Here is a 14,110-nt window from a genome sequence, read left to right as displayed (position 1 = left end):
AAAAAAAAAAAAAAAAAGAATCTGCCCCTTAAGGGCAGGTTCCCATTCTGAGAAAAACTTCCGGGAGCAGACTGCAAACTAAGCAGGCTATCAACATTGGAAGCAAAGAAGACAGAAGATTCAAAGGCTGAGTAGGGGAGGGTCCAGAGGAAGCAGAATCCCCCCTCACCTAAGCCACCTTCAAATTCCTGACCCACAGAAAGCACAAGATGACAAACGTTTACTGTTTTAGGTCGGTAAGTTTGGGGCTAATTTATTATGCAGCAAATGATAACAAATACAGCGCTGGGCTTCATGGACAGCAATACCTTATGAGGAAACAATGGAGCAACACATTTAAAATAGTCAAGTCAAGAAAATGTAAGCGAAGAATATTGTATCTGATCTTCAAAAGTCACAGATAAATTGTTATGAATGTTTGAATACTCAGAGAATATCATTCCCATGATCCCTACCTGAGAAATCCACCAGAGAATGAACTGTAGATAATCCAGAAGTGATTGGAGAAGCTTCATTGTAAGGATTGGTGTTGGGCATTCAATATGCCTTAGTGTAAAACTAAGACTCCACGATGGAAATTAAGTCCTGACACCTTAATACTATAAGCTCTGACAATATAGATAAAATACAAGTAGCAAATATGGGGGAAGGGTACATGAGATGACTACTCAGCTGGTATTAACTGGAAATAAAATCATTTTAAATTAGAGGATGGAAAGGGCAGAGGGAAAAAGATTACTAGGTAATTTTAATATTGCTCATAGGAGGGAATTAAGAGGCTGTTTCAAAGAGTAGGACACTAAGGTTATTAGACAAAGGTGTAGCTCAAGGTAGGGCAGCAGGGTGGGGAGCATGAGATGTGGATCTGGGGGAACTGCTGGAACACAGCACAGAGGCCTCACCATGCTTATGGATAATAGGACTCAGTAGTCTTACTATTAGTAGGAATATTGATATTACTATTTTGAAGCTATTTATTAATTATTTTATTTTATTTTATTTTATTTTATTTTGAGACAGGGTCTCACTCTGTCACCCAGGCTGGAGTGCAGTGGTATGATCTTGGTTTACTGCAGCCTCGACCTCCCAGGCTCAACTGGAACTCCCACCTCCGCCTCTCGAGTAGTTGGAATTATAGGCATGTACCAGCATGTCCAGCTAAATTATTTTGTACTTTTTTTTTTTTCTTCAGAGACAGAATCTTACTCTGTCACCCAGGCTGGAGTGCAGTGGCACGATCTCAGCTCACTGTAACCTCCGCCTCCCAGGTTCACGCCATTCTCCTGCCTCAGCCTCCCAAGTAGCTGGGACTAAAGGCATCTGCCACCACGCCCAGCTAATTTTTTTTATTTTTTATTTTTTAGTAGAGACGAGGTTTCACTGTGTTAGCCAGGATGGTCTCGATCTCCTGACCTCGTGATTCACCTCCCTCAGCCTCCCAAAGTATTTTGTATTTTTCTTGTAGAGATAGGGTTTGCTATGCTGCCCAGGCTGGGCTCAAACTCCTGAGCTCAAGCAGTCCTCCTGCCTTGGCCTTCCAAAATGCTAGGATTATGTGTGTACAACTGTGCCTGGCTAAATGTATATTTTATAAGATAAATTGTTAAGTAAGTTTATATCCATGATTTTCAAGAGAAAGCAGAAACAAATATATCATCAAAGAATTTAGATAAAATCCTATAATCTTAAATTGGAATTTGAAACACCATATGTGTTATGATTTTTTTCCCCTCTTAAAAATCACATTTCCTAGTTCTATTTACTAAAAAGACCTAGAAAGTCACAATCCAGTGGTCCAGATTGTGATCTCTAAATGCCATTTCATACTAAAAGGAACAAGGGCTCCTTGGAAAAATGATTGGCTCCAGATCTGGGCAGGAAATGAACCTGTCAAGTCTGGGACATCTTAGGAGTGTCCTCCCTGCCAGTGGGTAACAAGACCTCCCCTCCCCTCTAAAACTGTCAGTAAAGCCCATGTAGGGGGCCTGCACTTCCACGTCCATTTGGTGGTAAAGAAATGCCCCTCTTCCCCTCTGCTGGGGTGGTGTCAGATGAGCTCTAGTGGAGAGTCAGAACTTTTGTCATTACCCAGTGGTCCTGGATAATATGGCTACCCCTCTACCTTTCCATGCAGAGTCTGTGGAGGCTGTGTGGAGAGTAGCAACAAGGCACTCCTGCCTCTCCCAGCCAGGAAGGTATCAATGGAGGCCTTGCAGACAGCCAGAAATACCACTCCTGCCCAGCAGTAATGAAGAGCTCCTCCTACTGTTTGTCAAAGAAGGCCAAGGAGGGAACCTAGACTATTACCTGCATCTGACAGTAAGAAGGCAGTGTGCTCCCTTCTCCTTGCCCAAGTTGTTTCAGAAAAGGCCAATTAAAACAAAATTTAAATAAGGTCCAGAGTCTCATAACATAATACCAAAAATGCCCAGGTTTTAACTAAAAATCCTTCATCATAGTAACAAACAGGAACATTTTAGCTTGAATGATAAAAGAAAATGAATAGATATCAACTTCAAGGTAATAGTGATATTAGTTATCTTTCAGTGATTCTAAACTAGCCATCATTGTAATGCTTTAGTGAACAATTATGAACATACTTGAAGCAAATAAAAAAAAGAAAGTCTTAGCAAAGAAACACAAGATATAAAAAAGAACTAAATGAAAGTTTTAGAACTTAAAAATACAGTTACCAAAATAAAAGCTCACTATGTGGGCAGAATGAAATGGATGGAGAAGAGAATCAGTGAACTTGAAGATAAAATAATAGAAATTAACTTACTCTGGATAACAGATAAAATAGTCTTAAAAAAAAAAAGAGCCTTAAAGAACTATAAAACGGTAACAAAATATCTGAGTGTTATTTGAGCCCTGGAAGGAGAGCAGAAAGAGCATGAGGCTGAAAAAGGTACTCAAATGAATAATGCCTGAAAAATTTCCAAATTGGAAAGAAGATAAAGATCAACAGATTCAAGAAACTCAGCAAATCCCATACTGAATAAACCAAAAGAAATTTATGCCAAGACACATTATAGTCAAACTTCTGTAAACTAAGACACAGAAAAATTCCTCCAAGAACTGAGAGAGAAATGAAATCTTCCCTACAGAGGAAAAAAATAATTCAAATAACATTGAATTTCTCATCAGACCATGGAGGCCAGAAGAAAGTGGCATATATTCCAAGGGATGAAAGAACCGCCAGCTCAGAATTCTATATCCAGTGAACAAATCCTTCAATGATGAGGGGGGAGGTCAAGGCATTCTCGAAGGAAAACTAAGAAATTTCTATCCACAGGCATACCCTAACAGCAGAGCTAAAAGTAGCTCTCTAAACAGGAAGTTAATAATAAAAGAAGAAATCTTGGCATATCAGAAAGGAAGAAAGAACAGAAAGAGTAAAAAGAGAGACAAATATAATACATTTTCCCTTTCCTCTGGGGTCTTCAAATGTATGTTCAGCAGTTGAAACAATAATTATAGTGCTAGCTAATATAAGAAAAATATTTAAGACAGTTATATTAAAAATTGGAAGGCTGAAGGGAGTTAAATGGAGGAAAGTTTTCTAAATTACACTAGAACTGGTAAAACGTCAATACCAGTTGATTATAACGTTATGTGCAGATAACGTAATACCTATAGCAATAACTAAATGAGCTATACAAAGAGATACACCCAAAAAACACTCTGAGTAAATAAAAATGGAATTTTAAATTACGTTGAAGTAACTGACAGGAAAGTAGGAAAAAGTAAACAGACCAAAAACAATACAACATGCGATGGTAGACTTAAGTCCTGACATAGCAATAATTACACTAAATGTAAACTGTCTAAATATATCAACTAAAGTCAGAGATTGGCAAAAGATATTTTTAAAAATGATCCAATTACACACTGTCTACAAGTAACTCAATTTCAAATACAATGATATTGGCATGTTGCTACGTATGGTTCTTTACTGTTTGAATTTTAACCATGAACATGCATTAGCTTTTCAATTAGCTGCTTAAAATGTCTAGGATTCTACTCAGGTCAAGGGAAGTAGCTTAGAAAAGGCTCTAGAGAAGTGATCACTAAATTGACAAGGAAGAATTCAAGGAGAAAAAGATAGGAAAGGCCAGGAGGATGTTATTGCATGCAGAGAAAAGAGCATGAGTATATAGCAGGGTCCAGCACGTGTAGAAAAACAGAGTTTGGCTTTGGCCTCTGCTCACCTTTTCTTCTATGAGATATTGCTGATCAAATTCTAAGGAATAAAACTCAATGGGGAAGTTGCAGGGATTCTTCACTACCACCTCGGCCTCGTCTCCAGGTGCACAAAGTAGCAGTGGCCCCAGATCCAGGACTGAAGGACTAAATTCCAGGCGTGGCTCTAGACCTTGCCCACGTACCAGCAGGGTAAGCTTTTGAGCACTCTGGGCAATCTGAAACACCAGGGTTTGGCTGTAGAATTTCTGGAAAACATAAAAACAAAACAAGCATCTGAATTTATTTCCACTACATGTCATGTAAAACAAAACACCGCTGAGGGGAAAAAACTTATCTATTTAGATTAAGAGAGAAAACTTATAATAAAATTGCATAGGAGTAATTTACATTACTGGATTAATGTAAGTACTGGGTATTTAGCATGGCAGGCATTGTACCAAGTGCTAGATATCAAATCCATTGTGGGCATCTAGCATTCCAGCACTTGTATCAAGTGCTTCATCATGTGTAGCAAGCCTTCTGAGTGTCACTGTCACATCCCTCGGATCTTCCAGTGTGGCTCAGACTTCCAACTGCCCCTGTCTGCACCTCTGGGCCTAAAGGTTCTCATTTCATGGACCTGCTGCTCATGGGCAGGGGAGGGCAGGGCAGAAATGCCAGGGAAATGATACCATCTGGAATTAGTTAATCAAGCAATGACTCTGGGGATTTACGGTAAAAAGACCCCAGCTCCCTTGCTCCCAAGGAGTGATGATTCGGAAGCGTGTACTTTGCATATTTTCCCAGAGTTTGGCAGAATGCCAGAGCTGGGGCATTCAGTTCATCAGATACAATTACAACCAGATACTGGTCAATAGTGATATCATAACTACTCATATGTTTTCTCAAAATGGTACCCAAATCTACTTTCCATCCCATAGTTCCTAGCCTGATTTCACTGGGGAACCTATTAAACATGCAGATCCTCAGATTCCATCCCTAGAAACCCTGACTCTGTAGGGGCAGAGTAAGGCTGGGATTCAGCATTTTTAACCAGATGCCTAGGTTATTCTGGTATAGCTGGACTTGTGGCTTGGCTTGAGTGGAAATTAGGAAAATCACAATTTGAAGACCTCCTACCTTAGCTTGAAGGGGAAAAAGCAAATGGATGGAATGTATACAGACATACACACAGAAATATCTATTGCTGGACACAATAAGATAAATTATTGGCTAAGAGGGGTTTCTATATAGTTATGGGCTTAGTACCTTATGATTCAAACTTCTATATTTTAATTGCTGCTTATGGAAATCTTTCTAAAACATTTCATTCATTTTCTTGAGCATGTTATAATGCCTAAGAATTGTTGGTCTGGATGTCATTGATTTCTTGGCACTGCTGATGTTGATGATGATGCAGATATATGGATTGTATGGCCTGCAGGGCTAACCATTCCTTGTATACAGCTAATAAATTTCTCTCTTAATTGGTGGAAACATTTTACTAACTTTGACCAATTCCAACTCAACATTCATGAAACTGCTTGAAGAAATCTACTTTTTTTTTTTTTTTTTACTATATTTCCCTCAGTAAGTAATGGAAAAAATCCACAATCTTGAGTAAACCCTTTTAAAATGTTAAGACTCTTTAAGAATGACAAATATATTGCTAATTTTCTTTTAAACGGACTGGGAAGATTTTGATAATGATAAAAACATGGGTTTTATTTTAGAATGAGATAGGAAGTTGTTTTTTCTCTTTCTCACTGAAGGTGCTTAAGCACTTCCTCAAAGCAATTACAAGGAAAATGGGAGTTAACCATAGCTCTTCTATAAAACACAGATCAATTGTTCTTTTAAAATAACAGAATAGAGAAAAATATATTTCCCAAGTGCCTTAGGTTTTGAATAAAAGTCTTTCCAGTGCAACCTCTTGAGATTCTCTCTGGTTCTAGGATTTTATTAATTTTACTACGTTCCTGATCAGAAGTAGCTTTGAGTTGATTATGTTCACAAAAGAAACATTTATGGGGCTCCAGGAGGCCATCTACCGGGACGTACTTTTCACGACTACTGATGATGATAGTTATTGAGAGACTTACTTACATAGAGCAGCATGCTGTGTACTTTATTCAATACTGTGTGTTTAATCTTCAAAATGACCTTAGGAGGTAGTCATTACAGGTTGACAATAAGTTATCTGAAACCCAGGGGCCAGATACTTTCAAATTCAGATTTTTTAAAATAGTAAACACAGTGTATATACCCTATGTTACCTAATACCCTCAGCAGGGTCTGGGGCAGGTCCCCTGTAATCAAATACATTAATGGTTGGTGGCAATGTTTGACTCTGAAAACTAAGTGGTACAAATAAAGGTTAAATGGTCTCATGTCAATTCAGATGAGATTTTTCTGCCAAATGAGTTTTGGTCCGAAGCTTATGAAATCTCAAAACCCCCACCCCCAGTTTTGGATCTTATTGGGTTTCAGAATTTCAATAAGGGACTTTTGATATACAATATTACTATTTTTTGTTTTATTTATGAGTGAACTGAGACTGAATGAGGCTAAGTAATTTCCTCAAAGAGGAAGTATGTAAGTATGCAGAAGAATGTAGTAGTATGTAAGTATGCAGAGGCAGTATGTAGTAGTATGGTATGCATATGTATGCATATGTATGTAGTAGTAAGTATGCAGTAGTAGTATGCAGTAGTAAGTAGTAAGTAAGTAGTAGTATGCAGTAGTAAGTATGCAGAGGCAGAATGTAGTAGTATGTAAGTATGCAGAGGCAGAATGTAGAGGCAGTATGTATGCAGAGGCAGAATGTAGTAGTATGTAAGTATGCAGAGGCAGAATGTAGAGGCAGTATGTATGCAGAGGCAGAATGTAGAAGTATGTAAGTATGCAGAGGCAGAAGGCTACTAAACCCGGCCCTCTGATAAAAATTGATATTTTAGTCTGATGATTCCAGACCACCAGGCCACACAGCTCCTATATGAACCAGAAGTGCTTGAGATGCCATATTCAGAAATGCCAGGCACAGGTCACTCAAAGCTTCCCTTGAGACCCAAACAAGCATGGACTTTGAGTAAAGCTCAAAGAGGTCCAGAGAATCGAAATGAAGCCACGTTTCTTTAAAGCTCACCTCTTCTTTTGGCATGAATTTCACCTGCACATTGGACTTCTCACCAGGATCCAGGACTCCAGAAATGGGCTGGATTTCGAAGATCCGTGTCTTTGGCTTTAATTCAGCACGTAGTTTCTGTCTTAAGTACTTCGGCATGTGTTTCTCCAGCTGGTTTATACATATTAGACAATTAGATCACCTTCTATGGAAAATGAGCTCATTTACCTTCCACTCACACAACCCACATTTCCTGAGTACCTCTCACGTGTCAGGGAATGTGTAGATACCAGAGGTACAAAGATGAATAAGACATTCCACCTGACAGCATGGCCTGATAGGACCTCAAGCGCTGGGCTAAGGGCCCAGGTTTTATTCAGGAGGCAACTGTTGCCACTGAGTCTTTGAGCAGGAGGTTGAAATGATGAGCGCCAAGGCCTAGAGTTACAAATCTGGCTGAAATGGAGATGGAGAAAGGAGGACTAATGGGCCACAGCTCGTTTACCTTGTCAACAGGCTTTTGGCTCTGGACAAACCATTCACAAGGCACTTGGAGATGATTGGAAAGCTGAATAGTTTCCACCAGGCACTGTCCACACTGAATTGTGGCAAAGTCCACTTTTTCATGAGAGAGAGTCATGGTTGGAATGGTCACCTTGGCTTGGAGACGGATGTGAACTGCTGGCCCTCCAACCACCTGGAGAGGGTATAAACTGCAGTTATCATGTGGCATGGGGTTGGGGAAAACAAGAATCACAGGTCTGACATAATAACTGGATTATCTTAGGGCGATCACAAGCAGAGCTGGAAACCTGCAGGGCCGGGTGGGCCCAGTGGTGCCTTGTACCTTGATGGGCAGAATGACTTCTTTGCTTCCAATAGGAAGATTGGCCCCCTGTGAGTCAAATCTCACTTCAAATATTTCCGTTTCACAATGAGGCAGATTCTTTACACGATCTAGCTTGGTACTGAATCCTGGACCAAAACAAAAAACATTTCTTAGTGGGAAAGAGAAACAGTGAACAAGAGCTGCTCTAGAGAAAGCCCCCACTGGGTCAGAATGACTGCTCAAAGGATCACTGAATAGCCCAAGAATCCTTTTAGCCGATCCCAGAGGCACAAATGCTGTTCTGTATTTGTGGACAAATACAGAACTGTACTGATGGGTTCCTTGTGAGAAATGACCAAGTACAATAGGAAAGGGTCTCCCCAGCCTGCGTACCTGTCTCATGAAGGACACGCTTGTCTGCATGGAACGACACTGGAAAGTGACTGGTGTTGGTGATCTTGATGATGTGGGTTCGGACGTCGCCAAGGATGATGTAGCCAAAGTCCAGGATGTACTCTGGCAGCTGGACTCTGAAATGGTTAATAGACTTACTAGTCACTTTCAAACCTGGAAGTCTACTTTTCCAAAAGTGAAAGAGTCTGATTTTTTTGTTTTTTTCTACCTCTTGTGCACAATTTTATTCTCCAGAGTGGAGAACAACGAATGGCTACCCAAACGGAGACTAGAAACAATGTTAACTCCCCCAGAGATTCACATCGCTGTTTTGGCCATTATCTCAGAACACGTTCAGTGTGGGCCCTTATGGACCTGAAGCAGAGCCTGTCCATTCGACATAGCTGTATTGCTCTCACTTGAAGAGGCAGAAACCTGCCCGGCTGGCTTGATGCTAGGGGATGGTGGATAACTGAGATGAGTGGATTTCATTCCGAGATGATCAGCCAGTGTTTCAGGGAGCATGCTGCACGAGGCAGCACTGCTTGCTCTGCTACACTCTGAAACAAGCACAGCACAGAAGGGCGGTCACTGGAAACCACTCACTTGGCCAGTTTGCAGCGACTCCGATGGCTGAAGCAGGTGTCATCCATAGGATCAGGGGTGGTTGTTTTCTGATGTTCTAGGACATAGCTTTGGACTATAAGTCTTTCTACCTCCATCTGGAGATGAGCACTTACCTGAAGCAAGAAAGAGGAGCTAAGTCAGCAAATTCTTTAGGAACATGCATTCCCAACAGGGACAATATCACCCCCAAAGAGGCAAAAATTAGCTCTTGGAGGGTGGTGGAAAATATCTTAAATATTACAATGATTTGTGACCCCCAAAGGGCTACAGAACAGAAACAGATACACAGTATGTTTAAGGCATTAAATTTTTCCTGGGAAGGGTGTGGGGAGGGTAAGCAAATCAGTATATCCATACCATGGAATACTCAGCAGTAAAAGGGAATGAATTATTATTATTATTATTATTTTTTGAGACAGAGTCTCGCTCTGATGCCCAGGCTGGAGTGCAGTGGTGCGATCTCCACTCACTGCAAGCTCCGCCTCCTGGGTTCACGCCATTCTGCCTCAGCCTCCCAAGTAGCTGGGACTACAGGCGCCCGCCACCGCGCTCGGCTAATTTTTGTATTTTTAGTAGAGATGGGTTTTCACCGTGTTAGCCAGGATGGTCTCGATCTCCTGACCTCGTGATCTGCCCGTCTTGGCCTCCCAAAGTGCTGGGATTACAGGCGTGAGCCACCACGCCCAGCTGGGAATGAATTATTGAGGTGCACAACTTGAATGGATTATAAGGGCATTATGTGGAATGAAAAAAGTGAATCTCAAAAGGTGATGTGCTGTATGATTCCATTTATATAACATTCTTGAAATAATAAAAGGCTCAAGATGGAGAACAGATGAGTGGCTGCCAGAGGTAAGGGACAGGGAGAGAGGGGTGGGTGTGGTTATAATCTAGTGACAGGTAAGGCCAAAAACAAATGGAAAATGAGGCTTAGTTCTCCTTGTTGAAAATAAGGGAAGAGACTTCTCCTCCTCCCCTTTGCTTAGAGTATTTAGCTTAGAACATCTGTAATTTTAAGTTCTTTGAAATGTTATCTCTTTGAAATGTAGATAAATCTTTTAAAAAGTGAAATAAGCCTCTTGCCAGCTTTAGGACCCAGAAGTGTCTTTCTCAAGGACCTGGGAACCATCTCTTTGACATGTAATCAACAAGGAAGATGAAGCCCCTAGTCCCAGTTTCTGGGAGAGGATGGGAGCCTAGCTTCCACGGGGCCCTGCTAGAAAGATAAGTTTGTTTTTCCTTTGGATAAAGCCAATTAGTTAACACAGTTGGTCACCTCAATTACGATGTCGATTTAGGATAAACTATGTGTGACAAATGATGGTGTCAAGTCCTCTTACTTGAGACTAGCCATTATTTACTCTGAGAACATGAATGAAATGGCTTGGATCTGGTTGGCTCTATAGGAGGGGCAGACTTCCTTCTGTCTTTGCAGTCTCTCAGCAGATTGCCTGTGATGTGCATTACATTCTGGTTTAATGCTTATTCAATAATAAAATTGTTTTCTTTCTCTTCTACCTTTGTGGATAGATTTTCTGGGTTGGAAGGAGATTTTGTTTTTAATTTTATTTCCCCAGGAAGCATGAGGAATCCTTGTGGTAATGGAATAGTTCTGCATCTTAATTGCAGTGGTGGGTTCACAAATCTATATGTGATAACATTGCACAGAACTGCACCACACACATACACACACGCATAGAAAAGTGGTGAAATCTGAATAAGCTCTGTGGCCTGTACAAACATCAATTTCATGGATTTGATGTTGTACTATAGTTACACGAGATGTTATTGTTGGGAAAACCCTTTTTTTAAAATTCCCTGTAAATCTACAATTATTTCAAAATAAAAAGTTAAAAAGTATATATCAAACTATTCCAGGAGATTCCATTTTATATATAACAAATAAAAATATTTCATGGAGAGTATCAGGAAAAAAGGTCTAAAATGGATTTTTAGGGAGTGATAATGGAAAAGGTTGACAAATACTATTTGCAAAGGGCTAATCCTTAGGTCTAGGGCCCAGCAGGGAAGGTTAATGTGTGCCATGGCCCAGTGAGGCACAGGAGGTGAGAGTGGAAGTGTGACAAATTGGGAGAGGAGCAGGGTCCGCTGACAGCCCTCCCAGTTGTCCGGATTCTAGAGCAACAAAGCCAACTCTGTACTTGGCTCCTGAGCCACGAGTGGTCCACCCTTCCCTACTCAAGGGGACCAGCTTGGCTCTGCACATACCATCATATTCACAGAAACCCCACCCCACTGCTCTCCTAGGCTTTGATAAGGTGCAGCCTGGGAAACCAGTAAGCAGGTGGAGACACACCATTGCTTCCAGTGGGCAGCCCGGGGCTGGCAGGAGAAGGCAGAGGCTAAGAGATCATCTTAGCAGCTGGGCAGGCCTGGGTTCAAATCCTAGCTCTGTGCTTGCCTTGGGACATGCACTTGACTTCTGTAAAACTAAAATTTAGATGACAGCGACATCATTCTCCCCCCACCCTCATTGTGGGAGGATTTAACAAGACAACAGTGCAGGTTAACCGTGTGGTACAGGCTTAGTATAAGAGTCCAATAAGTGGTAACTGATGTTATTAATTATTATCATCCTTGGTGCTAAGGTTCACTTTTAGCATCTTGTACTTGAACCAGGCTTCTGCAAAACAAATAATCGCCAGTGGGTTTTGGTGCTCCCAGTCTCTCCCATGACACCCTTCTCCCCCACATTAGAGCCGCCTCTTAACCAACCTAAGGGCTCTCTAGCCTCATATATGATTCTTCCTTAGAACATATTCTGATGCACATTTGCATTTGGAAAGAAGAGCACAGCTGTCATGGTCAGGAATAGACTGTTAAAACAGGACTTTCAGGGGTGATGAGGGAGGACATATTGGGATTTTGCCTTCCTATCCCATCCTTTATTTATAAGCTGAGAAGCTCTCTCCTACAGAGACCCTCACTTGGCTCCCACCTCTGTGGCACCACATGCTCCTGACTTTTCCAGAACCTTTTGGCCACCGCTCTCCCCCACTCAGATGCTGGGGTACTTTGGGGCTCCATTCTGAATCTGCCTTTTTTCCTGCTCACTAGACACACTTCCTAGGGAATCTCCCCATTTCCTGTGATTGCAACAATCATCTGATGACTCTCAAGTCACTTTCTCCAACCTCTCTCTCTCTCCGAGGTGCCCAGCAGTGGTTCCGGTTCCCTATTGGCTGCTCTTCGCAGATGATACACAGAAATCTCACATTCGGTAGCCACGGGAAGCAGCTGAACTCCTTTCTCTTCCCTCCCTTCCCACCAAGACCTCGTTTCTCCTCCTGAGTTTCCTGTCTCAGTCCCCTCTCCTTACCTTGTCATCCAAGCAAGACTTAGAGGTCCCTTCAACCCCACGCCCATATCCAGTCAATGCCTAAGTCCTGACCATTCTATTTCTGGAATATTCCTTGAACCAGTTCGCCCTGTCCCCACTGCCATCTCTCACCTAGAATTACTCCATCAGCTTAAAAAAAATTGTAGAGATGGAGTTTCACCTTGTTGCCCAGGCCGGTCTCAAATTCCTGGCCTCAGGCCATCCTTGGCATCCCAAAGTAATGTGATTATAGGAATGAGCCACTGCACCTGGCCCTCTGACAGCTTCTAAAAAAACTGATCTCTCGAATCTACTCTCATCATCCCCAAGTTCCTGTCCCCTCAGAGCTCCGCAAGGCAGTCAGAGGGATCTCTTAAAGATGCGAAGTCGATTAGGCCATACCTCTGGTTGCCCTCAGGATGAAGTCCAAAAACCTTAATAGGTCAGTCACTTGATAGCTCACCTCCTGGGCTCATCTTGCCTCTCTTAGCTTCCTGCTTCTTTGCCTTATCTCTGTCTTTCTCCTTTCTGTACCTCAGAGACCATGTTCTTGTCCCTGGGCTTCTGCACACAGCACCCTTCTGCACATGTACCCCACATACTCTGCACACAGCGCCTTTCTGCACACACCTCCTGTGCACTCTGCACACACCGCCCTTCTGCACAGGCGTCCTGCGCAGGCCGGAGCTGCCTTACCTCAGCAGGCTCATCCTCTGGCACTTCCTCAGTTATTATGTCAAAGTGATCGAGCGTTTCACATTTGTTATAGTCTTTGTCTATGTTTTTCATGGCTTGATTCAAGAATGTTTCATACTTTTCATTCGCTGTGCCGGGGTAGGGAGTGGGGGTTGGAAGGAGAGCAGAATCAGGAAGGTCAGAAAAATATGAATGATGTCCCAAACACAGACTCTCAGCCCCTGGTAAGGTGGGAAGGGAAGTGGCCTTTTGTATACTTCGTCTGCCCTGCTTTCCCTGCTTCAGAGGGTCAGGTGATTTGAGAGTTCAATTTGTATCAGAGATCTCACTGACTTCAACGAGATTAGGCTTTACTGAATGGCTGGTTCTCCAGAACTTGAAGGCAGTAACATTCGAAGCCACTCGTAGGGTGACCCACTTGATTCTGGCTTGCTTGGGGCTTTCTTGGTTCTAGCACTTAAACCCCTACACCCTGGAGATCTCCCAGTGCTGGACAAACCCTGACAGCCGGTCACCCTTTAAGCCACTTTTTACGTTTATTAAATCTCAATTAACAAAAAATATGTTTGGGTCAATTTACTTTAATTAACACTAAATATGCCACGTCATCCTGAATCAGGGAGGGTAGGTAATCAGTGGAGAGATTCCCACCTGAATTTACCACTACGCCATTGCAAATTCAAATACTTGGAAAGGCAAGGTAGGAAAGTTATTTAAAATGCCTACTATAGGCCAGGTGTGGTGGCTCACGCCTATAATCCTAGCACTTTGTGAGGCTGAGGCGGGTGAACTGCTTGAGCTCGGGAGTTCAAGACAAGCCTGGGCAACATGGCAAACCCCATTTCTACAAAAAATACAAAATATTAGCTGGGCATGGTGGTGAGTGGCTGTAATCCCAGCTACTGGGAAGTCTGAG

At 42.1% G+C, this 14,110-nt stretch overlaps 1 protein-coding gene across 1 annotated transcript in view; it reads right to left on the bottom strand.

Moving 5' to 3' along the window:
• Nucleotides 1–14,110, bottom strand: part of HYDIN (HYDIN, axonemal central pair apparatus protein) — a 434,530-nt gene that overhangs the window by 161,575 nt on the left and 258,845 nt on the right. Inside the window, exons 31-37 of the mRNA XM_011962106.1 lie at nucleotides 13,195–13,322; nucleotides 9,138–9,271; nucleotides 8,532–8,668; nucleotides 8,157–8,284; nucleotides 7,815–8,006; nucleotides 7,331–7,480; nucleotides 4,212–4,451 (exon numbers count right to left, since the gene is read on the bottom strand). Of these exons, the coding sequence (XP_011817496.1) occupies nucleotides 4,212–4,451; nucleotides 7,331–7,480; nucleotides 7,815–8,006; nucleotides 8,157–8,284; nucleotides 8,532–8,668; nucleotides 9,138–9,271; nucleotides 13,195–13,322 (1,109 nt within the window). The remainder of the gene's footprint in view (nucleotides 1–4,211; nucleotides 4,452–7,330; nucleotides 7,481–7,814; nucleotides 8,007–8,156; nucleotides 8,285–8,531; nucleotides 8,669–9,137; nucleotides 9,272–13,194; nucleotides 13,323–14,110) is intronic.

Source organism: Colobus angolensis, unplaced genomic scaffold (assembly GCF_000951035.1).
Source record: "Colobus angolensis palliatus isolate OR3802 unplaced genomic scaffold, Cang.pa_1.0 Scaffold116, whole genome shotgun sequence".
NCBI lineage: Eukaryota > Metazoa > Chordata > Mammalia > Primates > Cercopithecidae > Colobus > Colobus angolensis.
The sequence above is the reverse complement of the archived record's forward strand: the minus strand, read 5'-3'. Positions and strand labels throughout refer to the sequence as shown.